This window comes from Notechis scutatus, chromosome 5 (assembly GCF_049901735.1).
Source record: "Notechis scutatus isolate UNSWTSFEM ecotype Mainland chromosome 5, rNotScu1.2, whole genome shotgun sequence".
Classification (NCBI taxonomy): Eukaryota; Metazoa; Chordata; class Lepidosauria; order Squamata; family Elapidae; genus Notechis; species Notechis scutatus.
In genome coordinates, this window is record NC_142013.1 from 77300689 (window position 1) to 77324977 (window position 24289).

The window sequence follows — 24289 nt, forward strand, 5'->3', positions numbered from 1 at the left end:
TCATTTGTGTCCTTGATCCCTGATCCCAGCAGCATTCACCGAAGGTGAAGAAAGCCGCCATTTTTTTAAAAAAAAATTCTTTGCGGCCCGGTAGAGAGTGCTCCACGCCCGGTACCGGTCCGCGGCCCGGTGGTTGGGGACCCCTGGTATAGAGCACAAAGAATCGTAGGACACAGAACTCAATGGACTTATTTCTTAATAAACACAGCCAAGAAAAAAAATATTCAGGTTAAATCTGCTTAATTGCATAAAAATAATACAGATCTGGGGGGTAGATTTAGTCCTTTTGAAAAACCAACTTCTTAATTCGATAGTGGCTCTGAATACACTTTTTCCCAGTGGAATAATAGAGAAGGAGTGTGATTTACTAACTGCTATGATCCATTCTTTGAAAGGTGCACTTAATCTTAGTTCTACATATGTTAATCACTTTTAGACTAAACTACTGTACTGGGCCCTTGTTGGGACTGTCCAGATTAAAACCATTACACATATTGACATAACCAGAACCTTAAAAAAATTTGTACCAGGTTAATTGAAAGGGAACCACAACACCAAAAATAAGAAGTGAAGCTCTATTCAGTGGCCTTAACATTAGCAAACTTGGTGGGCACTACTGGAGAGATATCCTTCCTCAGCATTGTTTTTTTTTTGCTCCAAAAATTTTCTCCCAAGAATTAGAGAGTTGGCTCCATCTTTTAAGAGGATATATGCTTTAGCTTAATTGCTCATATTTGTGTATTTCCTCTCTCCCCAATCCTATAACCTGGTTTCATTTAAATTTTGGTGTTGGGGAATTTCCTCCCCTTCACTTTACCCTTGTTTGAAACAGATACATTTTTGCATAGAGTTTTCAAATTAAAAAAAAAGTTTTAGCAGGGAGGCTTAGAGATGCTCAAAATCGTTTGCTCTCTTTAGTTTGCCATTAAAACACATTTAAAAAAAAAAAGTTTTCTGCACCAGACAGAAAACAGCAGACACAAGTAGATGTCCCTCCAGAATTGATTATCAGAGGTTAACTTGGAAGCTGGAAAAAGCGGGAGGGACAAAAGTACCATCAGCAAAGCATGGCTGTCTCTGAGGAGCCCAACGCGTTGTCTCCCTTGCAGAGAGAGCCTCCTCTGCTAACCTGAGCCAAGCCTTCCCCCTTCTCCCCCTAGTCCTGCGGCAGCACAATTCCTCCTCCCACCCCTCGCTGCAGGAACAAGCTAGACATTTAAACCCCTCCCAGTCATGGGGCGACACCAACCATTTCCCCCTCAGTTCCAGTCATGGGGCGACACCAACCATTTGCCCCTCAGTTCCAGTCTTGGGGCGACACCAACCATTTGCCCCTCAGTTCCAGTCACGGGGCGACACCAACCATTTGCCCCTCAGTTCCAGTCACGGGACGACACCAGGCAACACCAACCATTTGCCCCTCAGTTCCAGTCACGGGGCAACACCAACCATTTGCCCCTCAGTTCCAGTCATGGGGCAACACCAACCATTTGCCCCTCAGTTCCAGTCACGGGCAACACCAACCATTTGCCCCTCAGTTCCAGTCACGGGGCAACACCAACCATTTGCCCCTCAGTTCCCATCACGGGCAACACCAACCATTTGCCCCTCAGTTCCCGTCACGGGCAACACCAACCATTTGCCCCTCAGTTCCCGTCACGGGCAACACCAACCATTTGCCCCTCAGTTCCAGTCATGGGGCGACACCAACCATTTGCCCCTCAGTTCCCATCACGGGACAACAGCAACCATTTCCCCTTCAGTTCCAGTCATGGGGCAACACCAACCATTTGCCCCTCAGTTCCAGTCACGGGCAACACCAACCATTTGCCCCTCAGTTCCCGTCACGGGCAACACCAACCATTTGCCCCTCAGTTCCCATCACGGGCAACACCAACCATTTGCCCCTCAGTTCCCGTCACGGGCAACACCAACCATTTGCCCTCAGTTCCAGTCACGGGCGACACCAACCATTTGCCCCTCGGTTCCCATCACGGGACAACACCAACCATTTCCCCCTCAGTTCCAGTCATGGGGCAACACCAACCATTTGCCCCTCAGTTCCCGTCATGGGGCAACACCAACCATTTGCCCCTCAGTTCCAGTCACGGGCAACACCAACCATTTGCCCTCAGTTCCCGTCACGGGCAACACCAACCATTTGCCCCTCAGTTTCAGTCACGGGACAACACCAACAATTTGCCCCTCAGTTCCAGTCACAGGGCAACACCAAACATTTGCCCCTCAGTTTCAGTCACGGGGCAACACCAACCATTTGCCCCTCAGTTCCCGTCCACGGGCAACACCAACCATTTGCCCTCAGTTCCTGTCACGGGCAACACCAACCATTTGCCCCTCAGTTCCCGTCACGGGCAACACCAACAATTTGCCGCTCAGTTCCCGTCATGGGGAAACACCAACCATTTGCCCCTCAGTTCCAGTCACGGGCAACACCAACCATTTGCCCCTCAGTTCCAGTCACGGGCAACACCAAACATTTGCCCTCAGTTTCAGTCACGGGCAACACCAACCATTTGCCCCTCAGTTCCAGTCCCGGGCAACACCAAACATTTGCCCTCAGTTTCAGTCACGGGCGACACCAACCATTTGCCCCTCAGTTCCAGTCATGGGGCGACACCAACCATTTGCCCCTCAGTTCCAGTCACGGGCGACACCAACCATTTGCCCCTCAGTTCCAGTCACGGGCGACACCAACCATTTGCCCCTCAGTTCCAGTCACAGGGCGACACCAGGCAACACCAACCATTTGCCCCTCAGTTCCAGTCACGGGCAACACCAACCATTTGCCCCTCAGTTCCCGTCACGGAGCAACACCAACCATTTGCCCTCAGTTCCAGTCACGGGCAACACCAACCATTTGCCCCTCAGTTTCAGTCATGGGGCGACACCAACCATTTGCCCCTCAGTTCCAGTCACGGGCAACACCAACCATTTGCCCCTCAGTTTCAGTCATGGGGCAACACCAAACATTTGCCCCTCAGTTTCAGTCATGGGGCGACACCAACCCTCAGTTCCCGTCACGGGACACCAACCCTCAGTTCCCGTCACGGGCAACACCAACCATTTGCCCCTCAGTTCCAGTCACGGGGCAACACCAACCATTTGCCCCTCAGTTCCAGTCACGGGCAACACCAACCATTTGCCCTCAGTTTCAGTCATGGGGCGACACCAACCCTCAGTTCCCGTCACGGGACACCAACCCTCAGTTCCGTCCACGGGCAACACCAACCATTTGCCCCTCAGTTCCAGTCACGGGCAACACCAACCATTTGCCCTCAGTTCCAGTCACGGGGCAACACCAACCATTTGCCCTCAGTTTCAGTCATGGGGCAACACCAAACATTTGCCCCTCAGTTTCAGTCATGGGGCGACACCACCCTCAGTTCCCGTCACGGGACACCAACCTCAGTTCCCGTCCACGGGCAACACCAACCATTTGCCCCTCAGTTCCCGTCACGGGCAACACCAACCATTTGCCCCTCAGTTCCAGTCACGGGCAACACCAACCATTTGCCCCTCAGTTCCAGTCACGGGGCAACACCAACCATTTGCCCTCAGTTCCAATCACGGGCAACACCAACCATTTGCCCCTCAGTTCCAGTCACGGGCGACACCAACCATTTGCCCTCAGTTCCAGTCACGGGCAACACCAACCATTTGCCCCTCAGTTCCAGTCACGGGCGACACCAACCATTTGCCCCTCAGTTCCAGTCATGGGGCAACACCAACCATTTGCCCCTCAGTTCCAATCACGGGGCAACACCAACCATTTGCCCTCAGTTCCAGTCACGGGGCGACACCAACCATTTGCCCTCAGTTCCAGTCACGGGCGACACCAACCATTTGCCCCTCAGTTCCAGTCACGGGGCGACACCAACCATTTGCCCCTCAGTTCCAATCACGGGGCAACACCAACCATTTGCCCCTCAGTTCCAGTCACGGGGCAACACCAACCATTTGCCCCTCAGTTCCAGTCACGGGGCAACACCAACCATTTGCCCCTCAGTTCCAGTCACGGGGCGACACCAACCACGCACACCTTTTAAGAGGGAAGGCGTACTTCGAAAGCGACGCCGGGCTCCTGCGCCCCCTGCAAATCCTCTCGCCGCCCTTGGGACTCCATACGCAGCTTAGGCAACGAGCTCAGCTGTTATTCGGTCGCCAGTGCGGCCAGTCAAAGGGCGAGGGGGGCGGGGCAACCTTGCCTGCGCCAGCCCGGGAGCGAGCGAGATTTTCCCCCTCATTGGTCCGGTCGGCGGCTCCTCCCCCGGCGGCGCGGCACCGACCGATGCCCTCCTGAGAAGTATTCACGCGCCGTGCAGGAATCTTGCAGTAAGGCAGAGCGGCTTCTCTCGGTGGAATCTCAAAAGTGCTTTTTCAAAAGGCAACTGGACTGTTTTATCCTTGAGGAAGAAGAACAAAAACATAGGCGATGTTGTTCCTTGCGCTCAGGGTGCAATTGGTTGTGGAATCTCCTTGACGCTGCTGCAAGAGCTGCGCTGTAGGCTGGAGATAGGTAGTATCTTACCCCCTTCCAGCTCTGTTGAGAGAGGGCTGCTCGGGGTTAACATAGACATCCTCTTTTATACCTCTTTCAAACCAATGATTCTCTCCATCCAAAATGTGGACTTTGCTGTCACCTTTGTCTTTCAAATGCTGAATCTTATCCTGGTGGGTTTGATCTCCTATGTTGTGTGTCCTCACCCCCCCACCGCCCCCATCACAACTGATGAAATTTCTTGGATGAGAAATGAAACGTTTGTTCTTCCTCAAGGAGAAAAAGGCCAGGTTGCCTTTTCAAAAAGCACTTTGGAGACAGCAATAGCACTTAGCACAGGGGTGCCAAACTCAATTTCACTGAGGGCCGCATCAGGGTTGTGTTTGATCTTGGGGGTTGGGTGGGCATGGCCACCTTGACATCACTTGTGCTGGGGGCGCCTCTCGTGGTCTGAGCACTGCTAGCGAAAACAGAGCTGGGGAGGCCTCCTGCAACCCTCTGCCAGAGAAAACAGAGCTGGTGGCTCTCCTGAGCTCCATTTTCGCTGGCAGAGGCACCTTTGCAGGCCTTGAGTTAGTACTTAGACTTATACACCACTGCATAGTGCTTTACAGCCCTTTCTAAGTGGTTTACAGAGTCAGCCTCTTGCCCCCAACAATCTGGGTCCTCATTTTACCTACCTCGGAAAGATGAAAGGCTGAGTCAACCTTGAGCCTGATGAAACTCAAACTACTAAACTGCAGGCAGCCAGCAGGCAACAGAAGTAGTCTGCAGTACTGCATTCTAACCACTGTGTCACCGCAGCATCCAGCTATGACCTGGATGACTGAGAATTTCCACAAACAAAGCAACTAGAATTTCTCTCTAGTCATCCAGGGTCAAAGCCTATTTTCAGGATCAATTCCTGATTAGTTACAGTATTGTTCCTGCCTTTTGAGATGTTTTACCCTAGCACACTTTTTCTGAAGGGTTTCACTTTCCCCAACCTCAAGTCCTCTGTGTGTGTTAGTTTTTCATCATTTCAAAAAAAAATATATGAATGAATGAATGAATGAATGAATGAATTATTTACTGGCCAAGTGTGATTAGACACACAAGGAATTTGTCTTGGTGCATATGCTCTCAGTGTGCATAAAAAGAAAAGATACATTCGTCAAGAATCATAAGGGTACAATACTTAATATAGTCATAGGGTGTAAATAGGCAATCAAATCATACTACGAAACAGTCAATATAAATAGTAAGGATACAAGCAACAAAGTTACAGTCATACAGTCACAAGTGGGAGGGGATGGGTGATAGGAGTGATGAGAAGGTTAATAGTAATAGTAATGCAGCCTTAGTAAATAGTTGGACAGTGTTGAGGGAATTATTTGTTTAGCAGAGTGATGGCATTGGGGGAAAAACCATTCTTGTGTCTAGTTGTTCTGGTGTGCAGTGCTCTATAGCATCATTTTGAGGGTAGGAATTGAAACAGTCCAATTAGGGTGAGAGAGTCAATAGACTGAGACACGAGACTTGAAATAGGTCTTTGTTCTCCACTACCGGATGCTGTTAAAATGAAATATGCATCATATATAGCCTTCCCTAGTTTGCAACTAATTTGCAGTGCTCCTATTTTCTAGTATGTTCTTGATTTGACCACCAGCCCATATCACAAGCGGCCTTAAGTTATTCTAAATTCTGCAATCTTTTTTAAATTTTTTTCTCAAAAGGTAGCAGGTTTTGCATTCAATCTGATGCACTTCAACCATTCTGAGATGACTTGAGCCATTTGGGATTCTCAGTTAATGTGGTTGCCTTTGCCTTCAGTTCCTGGGTATTGAACTGTCAAAGCTAGTTTGCCTCGGGCAGCAGAAGAATCTAGTTTTTTTTAATGCTGTTTCTGTGTTGATTCTGAACTCTGCATCACCTGACCAGCAGTGTTTCCTCAGAATGAAGCAAAAATGGTGGTGTTTCTGCTGCTTCGTGGCACAGTCCTCCCTATATCCGATAGCTGCCATAGTCTTCTTTGGGATAAACCTTAGCTTTTTTCAGAATAGCAGTAAATTACAGCTGTCCAAACTTGGCACCTTTAAGACTTGTGGGTTTCAATTCCAGAATTCTAGGATGAATTCTAGGAGTTGAAATCCACAGATCTTAATATTGCCAAGGTTGGACACCCCTGCATTAAATGCATGTTGGCCTCTGTTGAAAGAAAAATCAGATCCAGTTCCAAGCTGGGAATAAAAGCTGCTTAAGAAAGAAAGTTCATTGATGAGCAGAACCAACAACAGCATTCAGTTCTGGGACAGTTGACAAATTAGCTTGATGAGTGCAAGATTTTTATTCAGTTTACAGTATTTTTTAATTTTGAGCTTTGCTTTGTGTGTTTTTATTACTTGATTTGTTTTTCTTGTTTCACAAAGTGATGGGTCTTTATTATCGGCTTCCTTGGTCCAATCCTGTCAGGCATGTGCAATTGATTTTAACTTGTTATCTATTGCCTCTAGCCTGCCTTTCTTAATGGACTGGTATTGTTTCCACTTTTCTCAATAAATAGAGTTACTTAAGTTAACTATTGCAACATTGTTTTTCTTTCTATTGGTGAAGAGAAGAAGAGGGGGGAAATTCTTTTACTTTTAGCAGCTTTTGCATTTCTTTTCTTGGCTTTTCTGTTTCTTAAGGTTTGGGGTGTACAGAAGGAGGCTTTTTTCGAGGGCTGCATTTTCTTCCTACAAATTCCCACTATGTAAAAAAAACAAAAAACCCTAAGTAACACATTCTTTTATTGCCACAAGATTACGGGGTTGCTTTTATTTATTTGTCAATTTGACATATTATTAGGGAGACCTGATGAGTCTTTTATGGGGGTTCTGGGATGCAGGGAGACAAGATCTCAGATTGTTAATACAAAGGGAAGGCATTGATAGAAGCAGCAGAAAAAGATTCCTTCAGTGGCTCCCAAATGGAGAGCTTTCAACCCGTGAACTTCTAGGAGCCAGGGCAAAAGTTCTGTTAAGTAGAAAAGAAATTTATAGTATCCAATATTCTGTGCCAATTCTTTTAGATGTTGCATGCCACTTTCTGTGAGCTTTCAGTCAGGTTGAAGCAAGCACATGTCCCAACATTCTTCGCAGCCATGAATTAATGACTGCCCATTTCCAAGGGTTGCTTCCTGAACCTGCCTTAGCTCTTAGTTTAGTGCATACAGGGTTTGTGAGGTCAAATTAAGGTTAGCCAGTGTCCATGCCCAGGCTATTAATATTTTTGAAATTGTGCATAATGAGCACTAGGATTCCCACTAATGAGACCACCAGTGCAATATATTCTGTCTTATTGGGCAGCATCATTTGTGAGTCACAATCAGGGCTTGGGATTGGAGATTTCTTATCTTCTACCTCTTCAGTGAGGGCATATGGATTGTAATTACCTGAGGAGGGTATGCCCCCCCCCCATGGATTTGGCAGGGAAGAATGCCTATATAGGCCTTAGTGCCACTGAGCAAGAACCAGCCTAGGGGAGCTTTACATGGAGGTAGGTGAAGGGAATAAGCTCAGTATGGTTCACAACAGTGGTGGGATTCGGTTCTGTGGGCATTGCTTGGTGGGTGTGGTGTTGCTTGGTGGGCGTGGCTGGGGAAGGATACTGTAAAATCTCCATTCCCTCCCCACCTCACTAACCTGCTTTCCAGGTCCATTATCCTGGGCAGCCCAACAAAAGAAGACCCAGCCGATCAGCTAGGACTCGGGAGGCAGAGAATAGATGAGGGCAGGGCCAGTCACAGGTGGTATTTGCCAGTTCTCTGAACTTCTCAAAATTTCTGCTACCGGTTCTCCAGAACTGGTCAGAACCTGCTGAATACCATCTCTGGTTCAGAATGGTCTGGAGGTGCAGCTACTCCAAGACAGGTAAGTATAAACATCCTGGACAATTTTTCCTCCTACCAGACAGAAGTCTGAGGACTTGCTGTGCCAACCACTTCCAAATGCCAGCCCTCCATGAATCCATTTAACTGTCTAATTACAATGTAAATGAAGCAAAGAAAGAAAATCTTACAATGAGTTCCCCATGGTCTTTCCAGTTTGATCAGATGTTTAGCACACTACACCAGGATAAGAAAGAAATTTTATCAGCCAATACAAATAGTCTTCAATTTTCAAGCAGTTAAGGCTAAGGTTAAGAAGTTGATAAAACATTGTGAAAACAAGTAAAGGCAAACTGCTTCCGTGGGCATGGATATGTCCATATAAGTCATTGGAGCCATTTTATATATATATAAATTTTATTAAACATCTTAAAGAGAATATAAAAACTAACATGAACTAATATCGAAGAAGAAAAGACAAAATTGGAGAAAAAAAAGAATAGAAAAAATAAGTTTCCAATTTCCTTTGCAGCAAATGCAAGTCTATTTATAAAGTTATCACGGGTGTCAAACTCAATCACGTCACAGGCCAGGTCCTGATGTATTGCCATGTTTTTTGCCTTTGCGGAACTGGATGTGGCCTGCTCATGACGTATCTGGCCCATGGGCCTCCAGTTGGACAGGCCTGCTCTATGATTACAATAAAAAAGCTCCTTTTTTTTCTATTATCCATTTTTTTTTCCTATCATCAAAATTAAAAATCATAAGTACATTTTTCTGTTTCATGCAAAATGACTATAGGGGTTTTCTAGTCAGTAGATATTGTCTTTTCTCTAATCAAAGAAGTTAATTTAGCTATCTCTGTTGACTCCATCATCTTCACCAACCATTCCTTCATTGTAGGTAGTGTGGAACCTTTCCATTTTGGAGCATATAACCATCTTACTGAAATTGTCATATACAAAAACAAAGCAGCATACATTTTTTCTACTTCCTTGTGTATCACTCCTAAAAGAAAATCCTCTGTTTTCAATTGTACTTTAGTCTTTAAACTATTCTGATTTAATGTATATGTTTGTATCCAAAATTTTCAAAACTTTTTATATGTCCATAAATGTGATCAAAATGTTCCCTTTATGTTGTTCTCATTTCAAACAAAGATTCAAAATACCTTTATACATTCTGTACAATTTCTTAGGTGACAGATACCAATTATACATCTTTGGTCACTTAGAGTCATTTACCTGAGATGGGCAGTGTGTAAAAATAATAATAAATAAATAAATACAATTTTGTAAAAATTATCTTAGATTAGAATTATAATATAAATTTCAATCCTTCTAACCACATATTTTCTCTACTGAACCAATTGTTTATTGGAACCAAAAAATTTAACCATTTTATCATACGTTATTTCACTTGTATTTCTGGCTCATATTTCAACAAAGGCTTATACATTTTAGTAATAACATGTTCTTCATTAATTTAGGACATAATTCTGTTTCAAACTTAAATCTGGGAGTCAAATTTAACTTGAAGAAAACTTTACTTTTACATAGATTTTACAAGAATATATCAGTAGAAAATTAATATACATGGCAATATATTATATATTAGAACTGAAGAAAGAAGGGAATAAAATCCCCTAAATTAAAGAGGAAAAACCATATACATATTCCATTGTATTCGTGACCTCTCTCCTTTTCCTGACCATCTCCTTTAAATACAATAAACCTTGTTTGGAACTTCATGAAGATGAACACAATCTATGTTTATTTCTTAGCACCTGGTATCGTGTCACCAAATTAACATTTCAGCTAGTCACACTCCAAAATAGGTGAACTATCCCTTGACTTTTAAACAACATAGCATATAGCACCCATTTCCACATAAGGTTAAATGCTGAAAGGAATCTGCGTGCATAAGCCTGACTTTGTTGGTGGTTTCAAGTAGCTAATGTAGAAAGATAACCAATGATGTTTGTTTCAATGAAATTTAAATTATAAAGTTAGAGAAGTACAGTATTTCCCTGAACACTGATGCAGGATAGCTAAAGGACATGGTGTGCATCTTTCCACATTTCAGTGCATCTATCACCCCAACAGATTTTTAAGTAGTCTGGAAGATCTGAAAAAGGGTACATAAAGAGCCTTAACTATAAACCAAAGGCTGTATACCAAGAGTGAAATTGAGATTCTGATTGTTTGAATCCAATGATCTTAAATAAACAGAACATAAAATGTTACTAACTTGTATGAACTAAAAAAAAACCTCATACAAAATGTATTTTTACTATTCATACAATGTAGGAGCAGTATATATCATTAATCAATATCTTGTTTTGAAATTTTTGTTCTTTAGCTTCTATACACAAAAACAAAATGCCTCATTACATAAAATCTTAGCAACAGCTTCATAGGTATTACAGTATGCAGTTCCTTCATTTGTTGATGATCTTGTGGAAGTCAACATTTCGTAGATCATTTTTGAATGGTTTATGCAACTGCTGCACCTAAAACATAAGTGTGCATATTAATGTAAAAAACAATACTATGTTACAAATAATGCAGCACATTACAAATAATATGCAACATATATCCCTGAATGCTTCTAGTATGCTAATTCCAGAGGTGGGCTGATCCTGGTTAGGGAGTTAGGATTAGGTACAGTTCGGCGAAATGGCAAATCCCACCACTGCCTGGCCCCGCCCTGCCCATTTTTTGGTCTGGTTTTTTGGTCTGTTTTCAGGCCATTTTCAGGCTGTTTTGGGTCCATTTTCTGGGCCAAAAATGGCCTGAAAACAGCATGAAAAACAGCCTGAAAATGGCCCAAACAACCTGAAAATGCCCCTCAAACAGGCCAAATAATGGGTGGGGGCGGGGCCAGCCAGTGGTGGGATTATCCCAAATCAGTTGAATCATACCTCTTCCTTTGAGGTGAGTGGCCAGGAGGCAGGGTTGGGTGTGATCCAGTCACATGACCAACCGGCCATGCCTACCCAGCCAAAGAACCAGTTGTTAAAAAATTTGCATTACTGGCTAGTTCAATCAAAAATATAACTTCTTGGTAAGAAAACAAATGGAAGAAATAATAGAATGGAATGGAAGGTAGTTAGGTCTGTCATTTACATATTTTTTGTGAATGAGATAGACTAAGTGCATTGTAAGATACTTTTCTAGAAAACACCTTCACTCTCAAATAAAAATAGACTGTAACATAAACATACAAGAGAATAAGTAGCATTGATACAGTGGATCTGATTTCAAAGTAAATGAACAGGATTGTTCCAAAAGCCTTTATGAACTAGACCTGTGCAGGATGGGCAAGCGTAAGATACATTTGCCTTGGATTTCAGCCTAAGAGAGCACCTGAGAGAGAACATGGTAATAGGGCTATCATCCAACACATGCTCAAGAAGCTTAGCCACAAATTCAACCAAATTATTGATCATTCTCCAAAAGGTGCTTTTTTTTTTCTTTTTTCAAAAGGCAATTGGACTTTCTGGTTTTTCTTTGAAGATGTTTCGCTTCTCATCCAAGAAATCTTTGATCCAAGAAAAGCACCTTTGGGACAACCATAACCTGGATGACTGAGAACCTCCATAGACATTTACTGATGATTCATATCCAAAGCATATTTCTGATGCTAATTAATTCTTTAAGGAAGCATATAAAACACTACTCAAACAAGCCAGACAGAAATTATAACGCGTCAAAAGCATTCAAAATATAATTTACAGAGAGAACAAAACAACATTCTTTATAGGTAGATCTTAAAAAAGAAACTTTTATTTATTTTTTCTTAATAAGGCATTGTGATGTTACTGAATAAAATTTTATTATCTGTTTCTGTAGCAGTAGACTAAAAAAATAGTTTTTCTTCTAGAAAACGTTCATAGAAAAAGGCTAGCTTTTTATTTTCTTTTATCCCTTCCATCATAAAATTTAAGACTCACTAAAAATGATTGATTAATCCCATTGGAAATACTGTAAGTCTTCCCTAATTGCTGTGAGAAGCGACCGGTCTCTAATACAGTATGTCCCATATATCAGTGGCCCCCAACCTTTTTTGTGCCGCGGCCCGGTACCAGCATCACAAAATGATCCACGGCCCGGTACCGGCATCAGCACGCATGACAAGGCAAGGCGAGCCGAGCGACCGGCCAGTCATCCATCCCCTGCTTCTCCCCGCCACCTTCAACTCCTCCTTTGTACCTTTGTTGATGGGCTTCGCTTCGGGACGGCTTCGGGACGGTCGCTCGGCTCGCCTTGCCTTGGGTGCTGAAAGAATCCTCGCACCTTAGTTTCGTTCGAAGCCCCCCCCTTCGATGAAACTAAGGCGCGAGGATTCCTTCAGGACCCAAACGCCGCTTTCCAACCGGAAAAGCTCACCCGGAAGCACTTTCTCGTCAAACAAGATAGCGGCGCCCAGCAAACCGGCGGCCCGGTAGGAAATGTTCCACGGACCGGGACCGGTCCGCGGCCCGGTGGTTGGGGACCCCTGCCATATATAATGAAGACGTTCTCAAGTCTTATCTAAACTATGGCATCCAGTATTGATTTTATTGAGATTTTAGAAGACTTAAAGCAATTAGTCCAGGGGTGGGATGCTACTGGTTCTGCCCGGCTCTATAGAACCAGTAGCTCTGAAGAGCAACAGACACCGAACCAGTTCTGTGTTTGCTGCTGTTTGGCCCACCTACCCGTCCTTTATTTCCTGCTTTTGCAACCTCAGCTGCTTTGCGCAGCACAGCTGAGGTTGAAAAAGCAGGAAAAAAGAGGCTTTTCAAATGCTGTGCACCTGCATGCTGCACTTTTCAGCTCTCCGGGTGGCATAGCTGATGGTTTTTTTACATGCGCGTATAGCGCGTGTCTGGGACACACACACTTGAAGTGCACATGTGCATGCAAAACATAGTCACCAAACCGGTAGTAACACCGGTTGAATCCCACCCCTGAATCAGTCTTACCTCTTGGTTTAAAACAGTATCTTTTCTGCTTATAAGCGGTATAGCCAGCTAGGGCCCCAACAGTCAGCAACATAGCTACAGCAACAACAGGAGATGTAATCTGAGCTGTCGTAGCAGAGTCAACTAAGGAGGGGGAAAAAGCAGTTATGAATCCCACCACAGGTAGTCCTTGACTTGTGAGTAAAGTTGAGCCCAAGATTTCTGTTGTTAAGTATTTCAGTTGTTCAGTACATTTTGCCCCATTGTGTGACCTTTCCTGCCACAGCTATTAAGTGAATCACTGCAGTTGTTAAGTTAGTAACATGCTTATTAAGTGGATCTAGATTTCCCAATGACTTTGTTTATCAAAAGGTCGCTAAAGGTGCTCACGTGATCCTGGGACACTGCAACCATCATAAATATGAGCCAGTTGCCAAGCATCCAAATTTTGAACATGTGACCATGGGGATACTGCAATGGCCGTGTGAAAAATGGTCATAAAACACTTTTCAGTGACACTATAACTTTGAATGGTCATTAAATGAATGGTTGCAAGTTGTGTTATAATGAAATTTCTTCGTCATTGCCCAAATCATGTAAATATTAATGAATTAGAACGATGCTGTCATTCTGGATAGACAGAATTGAAAACCTAAGAACCTTCCAAACCAAATGTTTGACTAGGTTTGGTGGCAAGAAATTACTTTTGCTGTCTGCAACTCAAACCCATTTTTCCATGATGATTACTTTTTTTTTTTGGAATCAGTAAATGAGAAACCAGAGGATCAGCAGTTTAGAATCTGGTTTCTCAACCTGTCCACAAGATATGTCCTGATCTTTCTTTCATCCTGTATTAAAACAAACAGATTAAAATCTAGGGCATTTGTTTAGAGGTTAGGAGGATATATGTAGGTAGTCAGAAAGGAGGGCCAATTATGACATGTCATAACGTAAATATACTTCTTTGCTTTAGGCACTATGGTGTAGTATATTTTCTGTGATGAGTAGCCATTCTGACATCACTTTGGCTTATTTTAACATTTCTATAGGGAAGTCTCAAACTCTTTACCCAGATAAGAGTCTAACTCTATATTGAGAAAAAAGATCCAGTATGACCTCTCTTGGTATGCATCATTCCGATTTAATGTATAGGCCAAAGACATTTAGAATAATATTCTATTGAAATCCAGGATATAAACAAGTCAGAGTTATGGATTCTAGTAGAGCTAAGGCATTTAAAAACCAGCCAGAATCACCTGGGTCGCATAGAAACATGATTAAAAAAATAAATTCAAAGTTTCAAGATGTTATCTCATTTTCCCAAACCAGTGATATCAATAATGGAATTACTGATGGAAAATGAATGAAGTAACAGTTGGATTTCAATTGGAGATTGGAATAAAATGAAATAAATATGGTGCTGCTTATCTGTTTAGTGAAAGTGAACTAAATTTTGCAAGCATAGTAGTTTTGAAATTTTTTTTAAACAGATTTAACAGATAATCAGAGTTGGAAGGGACCTTGTAGGCCATCTAGTCCAACCCCCCGCCCAAGCGGGAGACCCTACACCATTTCTGACAAATGGCAGTCCAATCTCTTCTTGAAAGTCTCAAGTCTCAAGTGACACAACTTCCGAGGACAAGCTGTTCCATTGGTTGATTGTTCTCACTGTTAGAAAGTTTCTCCTTATTTCCAGGTTAAATCTCTCCTTGTTCAGTTTCCATCCATTATTCCTTGCCTGGCCTACAGGAGCTTTAGAAAATAGCTTGGCCCCTTCCTCTCTGTGGCAGCCCCTCAAAATTAAGGAAGTACACTGGGACAAGACTGAAGGAATAGAAACAACAATATGGATTGGTTCCAGATCTGGTCATTTCAACTATTTTCCATCAAAAATTAATCTTTTTCCAACTATTCCAACTAAGTGGTCCTCAGCAACTTCCAGACTGGAAACCCCCAATTACCATTTTTTTAAAGTCACTTTATAAAGTATACTTTAAAAAAATACAGTATTTACTATTTACATATGTTGTCTCTTAATAACCACACAGACACAAAAACAAAACAAAACAAATGCAAACTCTTACCCATATTTCCACCCTGATCTGAAGTATGCTCTTTCTCACCTAAGATAGAATCAATAACATGGTTATTTCAAGAAAAAAAGCATTTAAAAAACCCTATACTACCAGTACTGCAAGTACCAAAAATACCAAGTATAAAAAATATTCAACAACATATTACAGAAAATATATCCTCAAAATAGAGAATAAAGGAAGTTGATGGAATAAAAAACAATTTATGGAAGCCATCTAACCCAGGGGTGTCAAACTCCAACCTACAGGCCAGATGCATCATGTGCTGGCCCTGCACCCACCCAGTTTAGCAAAGGGGGAAAAGTCCCAATAGGTCACATGATGCCGCTGTGATGACATGAATTTGACATGTCTGCTCTAACCTGTTTCAGAGATTGGGACCCAAGGGCATAAGTGCAGCATTCATGTGACAATATAAGCAAGCATGTGTGCTATTTCAGTGACACTGGATACCACTTCTGAGCATTCCATTTCATCAGTATGATGCCTTATTGATAATATGTTATGATCTGTTTATATATTAAAAAGCAGGCTACAAAATAATAATGAGAAATTTATCAATTAAATTATTTTGCCAGAGAAAGTAGAAAAACACGAGTCACCTGAAAAAAAAGTCTATATATTACCTGCTGGGCGTGGAGCTAAAGGTTTCCCATCATTGAGATCTAGGTCATTAAAACCACCTAAAAATAAAATTAATTATTGTGTTACTCTTTTCTTTTTCTTTCATAATCTGCTTTTCTCTTTCTTGAGGATTTCAGAATCTATCTGAAACATTAGTGGGTGTATCAAAACGCATCTTGAAGTGCCTTGCAAATTGTTTGATGGCATTTGATGAGGAAACTACCAATATCCAAAAATATGTAAATGGCCAAAGCAATCATGCAGAATAGCAAAGCAGATTCCTATGTATGAACTAAACTGAAAGTCAGGTAAGGAGGAATCTTGCAAGGAAGCAACACCAAAGGAAATTGTTGTGGCCTTGTTTCACAACTCAGGTCTTTCCAGGTCATGCAAATTCCTGCAGCCAACTGCCACTCACATTTTCTTGCATTTACATTTCACATGTATGCTATTCAATCTCAGAAGCAGTGTAGCTCAACTTTACATAGTATTCCCTTTATACATACATCTACTTTACAAACTAATTAATATAGATGATATGAATAGTATTTTCTTTAAAGTATTAAAAATTAAATTAGCTGCTCAATATGTTCCAGTAATATTGATGTATGGACTTAAATGATAAGGCTGGAAAGATAGCAAATATTTCAAACGACAAAACGAAATCTTACCAGTTCCAAAGCTTCCACCACCGCCACCATTAAAGGAATTTCCTGGATCAACATATTACAAATAATAAACACAATCAAACCAGTGAAACGAAAAATAGTATGAATGGATGTAAACAACACAAATGCTGTTCTTACCACCATTTCCATGATTATCTGAATATGGTCTAAGGTCAGGATATAAGTTAGGTCGAGGTTTGTTACCTAGGATAAATATTTCCAGATATAAAGTAAATCTCTTCATCGTACATTTTATTTCTTTAAGAATAAACATTTTTTTAATCCATTCTTCTCCAGAAGAACACCTTGGATTACAATGTCCATAAATGCCAATTATTATTCTTGTTATCAATACTGAAAGAATATATTTATCTTTGCTTACAATTACCATTAGGATTGGGCAATTGATGGAAAGGGGTAGGAAGAAATGGCATTCCTTTTTAAGAATTGAGCAGGACTTGGACTCTGGAAAAATGAGCAAACCACTCCAGAAAGGGTTACAATATCCAAACCAGCAGTATATTAGGAAAAACTCCTTAAAGGCTATTGAGAAAGTTTCAGTTGTAGTTTTAGATCTGGCACAGAGAAAGCTTTAGCATTGCGGTATTTATTTGATCAGCTTAAATTTAATGCTTACCCCCTGGTGGCTTTCTTGTTGGTTCAGAAGGCTTATCATCTAAGCAAAGTAAATGAACATTACTGTATTATTACGATTATCAAAAAGGAGGCTTACATAAATAAACTAGTTGTCAATTCTAAAACTCATTATGCTGTTTACAACACAACCCTATCCTCTCTTTGCTGGAAATAATAAACCCTCAGAATTAGCCCAAGCTGGGCAACTGAACTCTTCGTTTTTAAGGCCCCCTAAATGATCAAGAACACATGCCTACTAATAACTATTAATATAATAGAATTCATATTTGTTATTTTCAGAAGAATATAAAAATAAAATAGGTATTTTAAGCTTCCAATATTCTTTATAAACTTATCAATGGTATTCATAAAAATGGCTAAAAAACAAGTCTGAAATTACACTCTTGTTCCCTTTGCCTCTCTTAGGTAATTTTTTTTTAAAAAAATGCAAAGAAAAGGTTGCTTATTCCTAAACCTATTCTGTGGGATTGAGAAGATATTTATATGATTGTCCTGTGAAAAAAAAGTTCCTTTCAAAAGGATACAATTTTCAGGACTTTTAATTTTAAAAAACATGACAAGAAACAAATACTGAATATCTCCAAGTTCAATTAGAGGGAATTTAGCTTCAAGATATATTCAATTTCACAAATATTTTATCTCTAACATTGACTGGAAGTATCATATATTTACTGTATTTGATAACTGTTTCTAAATTAATATACTTATGCAGTATTGCTTAGTAAAGAGTGGTGTTAAATATCACTCTTTAATTAGATGCATATGAATATAAATAAATATCATTTTTATAAAGAGGTATGTATTTATATACTTTGGAAGCAAGAATATAAATACAGCTTGCATTGGCTAATCTTGAAAAGTTAAAAAGGATCAGACATAGTTCGTATCTGACTATATTTGGGTGGTAACCTACTAGGAAAAAGCAGACCTTCAGCAGAGTTTTAGGCTAGATCACTATTTTTTAAACTTGGCAATTTTAAGATATGTGGATTTCAACTCCCAGAATTCCACAGCTGGCTTCTGGGAGTTAAAATCCACCTATCTTAAAGTTGCCAAATTTGAAAAACATTGAGGTAGATCATAGTGTCCAACCTTTTGGCTTGCATAAACCACACTGAGTGAAAAAGAATTGTCTTGGGCCATATATAAAATATATAATAGAATTAATGTATATAAACATTGCTAAATCACATGTTAAACATTTACAATCTTGTGAGGCTGCATTACTAGCTGTCTAGGACTGCATGCAGGGCAGCATTACTAGCTGTCTAGGACTGCATGCATACATGTTTTAAATTTTGTGACATATCAATGATATATAGCTTTTGCCACATCTGATTTGGTGGGAGTACATTGTTTAAACCACAACTCTAATTGTAGTCATATATCATTTTAATTTTCTAAGAATCGTTATGGGACCCCATGTGCTGAAGCAGTACAGAAAATAATTAGGGTGTTGAACATTGGAGGCTTGAATTTGCAACATGTCACACCCTATTCATTTTTTAAAATATCAAAAAAAAATCATTTAAAAATCAATACAGGAAGTTTAATGGGCTTGAAAAGAAGTGTCTACTGGTGGCCATGAGAATAATATTGTCTATTCTTGACATAAGCTGAAACAGAATTCAGTTAAGTGAAAACATTTGCCTTGTTCAGTAATTTTTTGTTTTCTAATATACTCACTTGGGTCAAGGGCATCTTTTAAGTCAAAATCGCCATTGTCTATCAAAAGAAACACAAACATTAAAGAGTTTAAAAACATCTTGTTGCCCTTTTTCTTGCCCTAATCAACTTGTTTATATTCCATACTCCATATGTTAGCATAAAACTCTTGATATGTTCCATACAGTCATTACATTTACATATTCTACATAGTATATATTGCTACAGTTGTATGAAAATACTTTATGCTACCAGCAGCCATTATTGAAATGTCCATTAATGAGCTATGAGTCCTACATAGCCCCTGTTTCCACAGAGTGGCCTGTAAAAATATTGCCATATTTCATATGGTAATATCATATAGTGAGGTTGATCGTGGCATCCTTGATGTTAGGAACAATGCAAATGTATTGTTGTTACTCAGTTCCTGAATAGTTTCTAATGGACCTTTTTTTCCTTTTTTGCCCACCACTAGTCATAAAATTTCATGTACAAAAGATTTTTGATCAATGACAGATAAATTCACAATTACAAGTTCTATGAGCTTTCACTAACCAACAATCAGTTATATGAATATTGCACAGATATATCATGTAGAATACATTGGAGACATCTGAAATAAGCTGCTGAAATTCACTACAAATTCCATTTTTGCTGTGCAAAAAAAAAAGAAACTTTCTGATTATGGATGCTGGTGAGAAAAGATCTACTATATTTTTTCCAAAAAGAATTACACATTATTTTTTTGTGTGACAAATCATGTGCATGATTGATGGACACAGAGTGTGGTATTCTGTAATGACAGTGTGATTGAGGTTAGTAGTATGTAGAACTATTAGGGAAAAAAAGATATCTGATATCTCCAAAGAAATATTTTTCAATCGGCAATAATACAATATAAATTGAAGTCAGGAGAGGTTTTGGTAGGCCTTCAAGATTATGTGAGAATCCCTTAATCCCATTAAAATTCTAGATTATATCTATTTCCAAGGGCTGACTGTCAGCACAATGATTTCAGTTATATTATGGACAAAGAAAGACTGTATCAGAGACTGGCCTATTCCTATGCCCCCACCATATCAAGCGTGACCCCAATGTTCTATGAACATCTTTGCCAGTTGATTAAACTTTGGCTCAGCTGCTGCACTAAAGAAATGTGCAAACTTCTGACATTGTGAGATGAATGGTATCTTATTGGTTCAAAGTTTACTCTTCTTCTCAGCTCCCTCTGCCAAGTTCCTCTGCCCCAATTGAAGTCAGGACACTGTTGTGTTTTGCCACTATACCCCCTTTTTCAGTCAGTCTGAAGGTCCTCTTTGCCATTTGCCCAACACTATCAGGCTGCCTTTTCCCCCTCCAGTGTATTTATTTTATAAATTGTTTTCTTATTGCAAAAGCAAATACAGGAAAAGGATCAAAACAGGTCAAGGAGACCTTTGGGAGATCTTTTTTTTTTAATTGGCTAGTTGAATGTCGTATTGGTCTATTAATACTGCTTACTCAACACCAAGGGGACAGCACTCACAAGATGGCATGAATAAGGCTCATAAGATATGGGATGGACAAAAATGATTACTGTACCCAACACAGAGACAAAGAGCATTGGTTACTGGACTGAGAGAAGGTTGGGCAGCACTATAATCTGGAATTGAATCCTTTAAAAAAGTGTTAGATAAACAACTATACTATTGTCACTGAATCTTCATAATTAACTGTGGGGAAAGTTGCTGCATAGATCACCAGCAATAAAAGTGCAGTTCCTCCCTATTACAAAGCAATATTGGACTAGAATTGCAGCATAAAGAGATACAAATACAAAAATAATGAATAATGGGTTCTGGAAAAAATGAGAAGAAAAAGTTGATGGTAAGTGTGAAAAAAAATTGTTATAAAACTGACTGAGAAAAAACAGTCTAGTTAAGAGAAACTGTAGGTTTAAAATGGGACTAAAATGACAATCAAGCACTCAAGTCCCAAAACTCAAAGGATTATGGAAATGTGGAAGAAATATATGGCCACTGTGGTGAAAATTGGGATGGAAAGTAAATAAAATAAAATACAGTATTTATTAATAATACCAGCATGATGCTGTCTGAGTCATGCCTCTTTCTGATTTGTATCCAACAAATGAGGGGGCGTGGACATATTCATGTGGCTTAGAAGCTGTAAAAATGAAATAATGTGAGTTTGTGACAATTGACATTTTAAAAGTCAGGTTAATGTATTATTGTGAGAATACATGTGAAAATAATTTTCACATTATCTTTATTAATCAAAACTGAATCAAGGAAATACAAGCTCTATAGCAAATATAAGAAGTATTTTTGATATATGGCTCATACACAGAAAAGGAAGGAGAATGGAAGTTCCCTACCAAACATATACAATTTATTATGTTTTATATTAATAATGATCACAACGAATACATCTTGTGAAGCACACTGCTTGCATGTAGAGCTGTCTCTGCTTGTGAATTCATAATTGTAGTTACATAAAGAGGCAACTCCCAATGCAATTATTTTGGAACAAGAAATTCCACATACTTGACTTAATAAGTGTTATGCTTAAAGGCTGGAACATTTAGAAATAAGAATCTAGATTCATTTAGCTGCACAGTGCACAGATTACTTTTTACCAAATTTACATTAACCATCTTCTTTTCTTTAACATTCCCATTCCTCATTCTTATCCATTGCAGACAAAGAGAACCAGCTGCAATACTTTTCCAGTAATACTTTTTCCTTCAGCTTAGAAAAAAAAGGCTTTCACTTTAGTAATTTAGTCATTGAATATGCTTCAGATTGTATAGTTAAAGACATTTGATAAAAAACACGAGACAGATTTCCAATCAAAGCTGTATGAAATCAAATTTATACAATCAGTCAATATTTATTATGGTTACAGACCAGCACATTTATACAAAGGTTAACACTTTTTAAATTCAGAAGGCACAGAGAAACATTTTCAAAGGTTTATCCAGAGATTTTTCATAAAATTTGGAGACTTTAATAATTTACTAAATTTGTCATATCTTCCATTAAAATTGTAGGAGATAAGTTGGCTGCCTCGGTGGTGAGATCAAACACGTCATCAGTTTGAAATCTTTCCGCTCCCATTAGAGACCTACATCCAGCCCCCTGTTAATTCTGTGGGCCTATATTTGGTGCCAATTTACCTTGAACATTAGTAAATCAGATTCTTGTGTATACATAACATGTAATACATTTTTACTGTTTGGACTCTTGTTCCTGGTTATTTGTCTCTGACTACAAATTTGATAACTACAAATTGTAATAAGAGAAGACAGACTTTAATTATTATTATTTTCTATCACTGTAAATGACATGCAGCTATACAGCTTTGCTGAATGGAGAAGATTCTAGAGTTAGTATGAAGATACTACATATTACAGTTTAGTTATTATTTGAATCAAATTCTCATAATCTACTTGAGATAAGATTTATAAGATAAGATTTATGAGATCTCTACTTGAGATAAAAATTAAAGTTCTATAATATCTGGATACATTTGTTTTGGCACTTTTGTTTATGTCTATTAACTTAGATTATATTCCAAAGTTCTAATAAAAACTAAAATCATTTTGTAAATTATACATGAATGTATTGTTATAATTTGGGAATCAACTTGATAATTTTAAATAATGAATATATCATGATGGGATTGTTTGCATTGTAAAATACAGTATCAGCTTCAATGTTTTAGTAGATAGGCTTACAATGAAATAAAACTAAATGAATATTGTCTGTACTATACAGGTTTCCAGCGATGAGTTCTTAATTCATTTCAAAGATATTCATAATTTCATAATTTAGCAGATGTGCTGACATGCCATGTTAAAACATCAAACATTTATCCTGAATAAATTTGAACAAAAAGTAAATAAAATGATCCCAACATCATGTTAGAGATTTTTATTTCTAGAGGAAAATAGTAGCGCAAGTTCTAGTCATAGCAAACAAAATGGTGATAATTGGCATCAACTGTTGAAAAGTTTAAGAATGGAAGGATTTTTGTTTTAGAACAGCTTTATCTATGCATCGAAGTCCAATATAATTTTTACTCTAAAAATCTAAAATATAGCTGAAAGCTATTTTAAAAATAAGTAGCATCGAATAATACCTGCAGTTGTCTAGCTCCTACTTTTTCTAAATACCATGCTTCAAACTAGAAGATTAAAAATTGTTCTGTAATTGCGTGAGCACCAAGAACAAATGACAGATCACTTTTTAAAAACTCCAACTCATGTTAGTGATTTTCATTCAAAGCTTCCCCTACATATAATTGTACATCTGAAGTTAGCCATAGAAGGCATAGTCTCTGATACGTCGTAGGTTCAATTGACTGTCATATTGATGCTATTGAGTTAAATTAATTAACATACGACTTGAAATACATGTTACCTACATGTTACATGTTACCTAACATACCAACCTTGAAATACATGTTACCTTTTGATATTACTCGAGACTAAAATACTTTGCTTTAGAAAAACACTGAAATTACATCATTACACATAGTATCCATCACCAAAACCAGAGTCCAATAACTTACCTGCAAAAGTTAACAGAACATATCCAATGCACAAAAAAACAACTGGAAGCTTCACCATGATCTTCTGTCTTGGTTTTTATTTGTATAATATGAAGTAAAAGTATTAGAAGTATTAGAAGTAAAAGTATTAGAACAAAAAAATATCTTAGTAAAGTATGTATCTGTCCAACCACAAATATCTTCAAATCTTGTAGATACCTTAAATGTCCAATTAACAGGGAAGGTGGGAACAAAACACAATCCAGTCATAAACTATCTTAACATTTGGCAACTGTTTAGTACAACACCCACACATAGTTGTTGCAAGAATCATCCCTTAATTAATACGTAGTAAGAGGCATTTACATTGAGAAAGTGGGAAGAATCAAACTGCTGGCAGCCCCAAAGAGGCCTGAATCAAATGTTTTCCTTACTCATCTCTCTTCAAAGAAAATACTCAACCTTTGTAAAATTATTTTCTAAAACTCAATAAAGACAAGCTTGGTATTGGTATGGTATAAAAAACACACACATACCTTGCACTCATCCTGAAGAGAATAATGTTGCATAGATTATTTCTATTAAATCTATGGAAATTAGGAACTGTTATTTTTATTGGAAATGTATTGTTAAATACTTAGAAAAATACTACTTCTTTCATTCATCTACTTTCTGTCCTTAAATATTGTAAAATATCTGGATGTCGCTAGGTGAAGT

At 39.4% G+C, this 24289-nt stretch overlaps 2 protein-coding genes and 1 long non-coding RNA gene across 3 annotated transcripts in view; 1 reads left to right on the plus strand and 2 right to left on the minus strand.

The window, feature by feature from the left end:
- Window positions 1-4213, minus strand: part of GYG2 (glycogenin 2) — a 23279-nt gene extending 19066 nt beyond the window's left edge. The window contains exon 1 of the mRNA XM_026666886.2: window positions 4061-4213. The gene's annotated coding sequence lies outside the window, so the exon portion shown is untranslated. The remainder of the gene's footprint in view (window positions 1-4060) is intronic.
- LOC148130545 (uncharacterized) lies at window positions 4194-9976 on the plus strand. The gene is made up of 3 exons (XR_015749869.1): window positions 4194-4353; window positions 8193-8409; window positions 9270-9976. It is a non-coding gene; the product is annotated as an uncharacterized LOC148130545 (long non-coding RNA).
- Window positions 9901-23842, minus strand: LOC113411681 (uncharacterized). The gene is made up of 9 exons (XM_026666884.2): window positions 23594-23842; window positions 19043-19081; window positions 17337-17375; window positions 16838-16903; window positions 16703-16744; window positions 16034-16090; window positions 15399-15437; window positions 13336-13458; window positions 9901-10878 (listed from the first exon to the last, which is right to left on the minus strand). The coding sequence occupies exons 1-9, from the start codon at window positions 23649-23651 to the stop codon at window positions 10862-10864; spliced, it is 480 nt and encodes a 159-aa protein (XP_026522669.2). The 5' UTR covers window positions 23652-23842; the 3' UTR covers window positions 9901-10861.
- Window positions 23843-24289: the final 447 nt, after the last annotated feature.

Coding starts and splice junctions, on each gene's coding strand:
- LOC113411681 (XM_026666884.2), bottom strand. CDS start 23,651: ATGGTGAAGCTTCCAGTTGTTTTTTTGTGCATTGGATATGTTCTGTTA. Junction 17,376..19,042: donor AAAAGATGCCCTTGACCCAA/GTGAGTATATTA, acceptor TACTTTGCTTAG/ATGATAAGCCTTCTGAACCA. Junction 16,091..16,702: donor TGGTGGAAGCTTTGGAACTG/GTAAGATTTCGT, acceptor TTTTATTTTTAG/GTGGTTTTAATGACCTAGAT.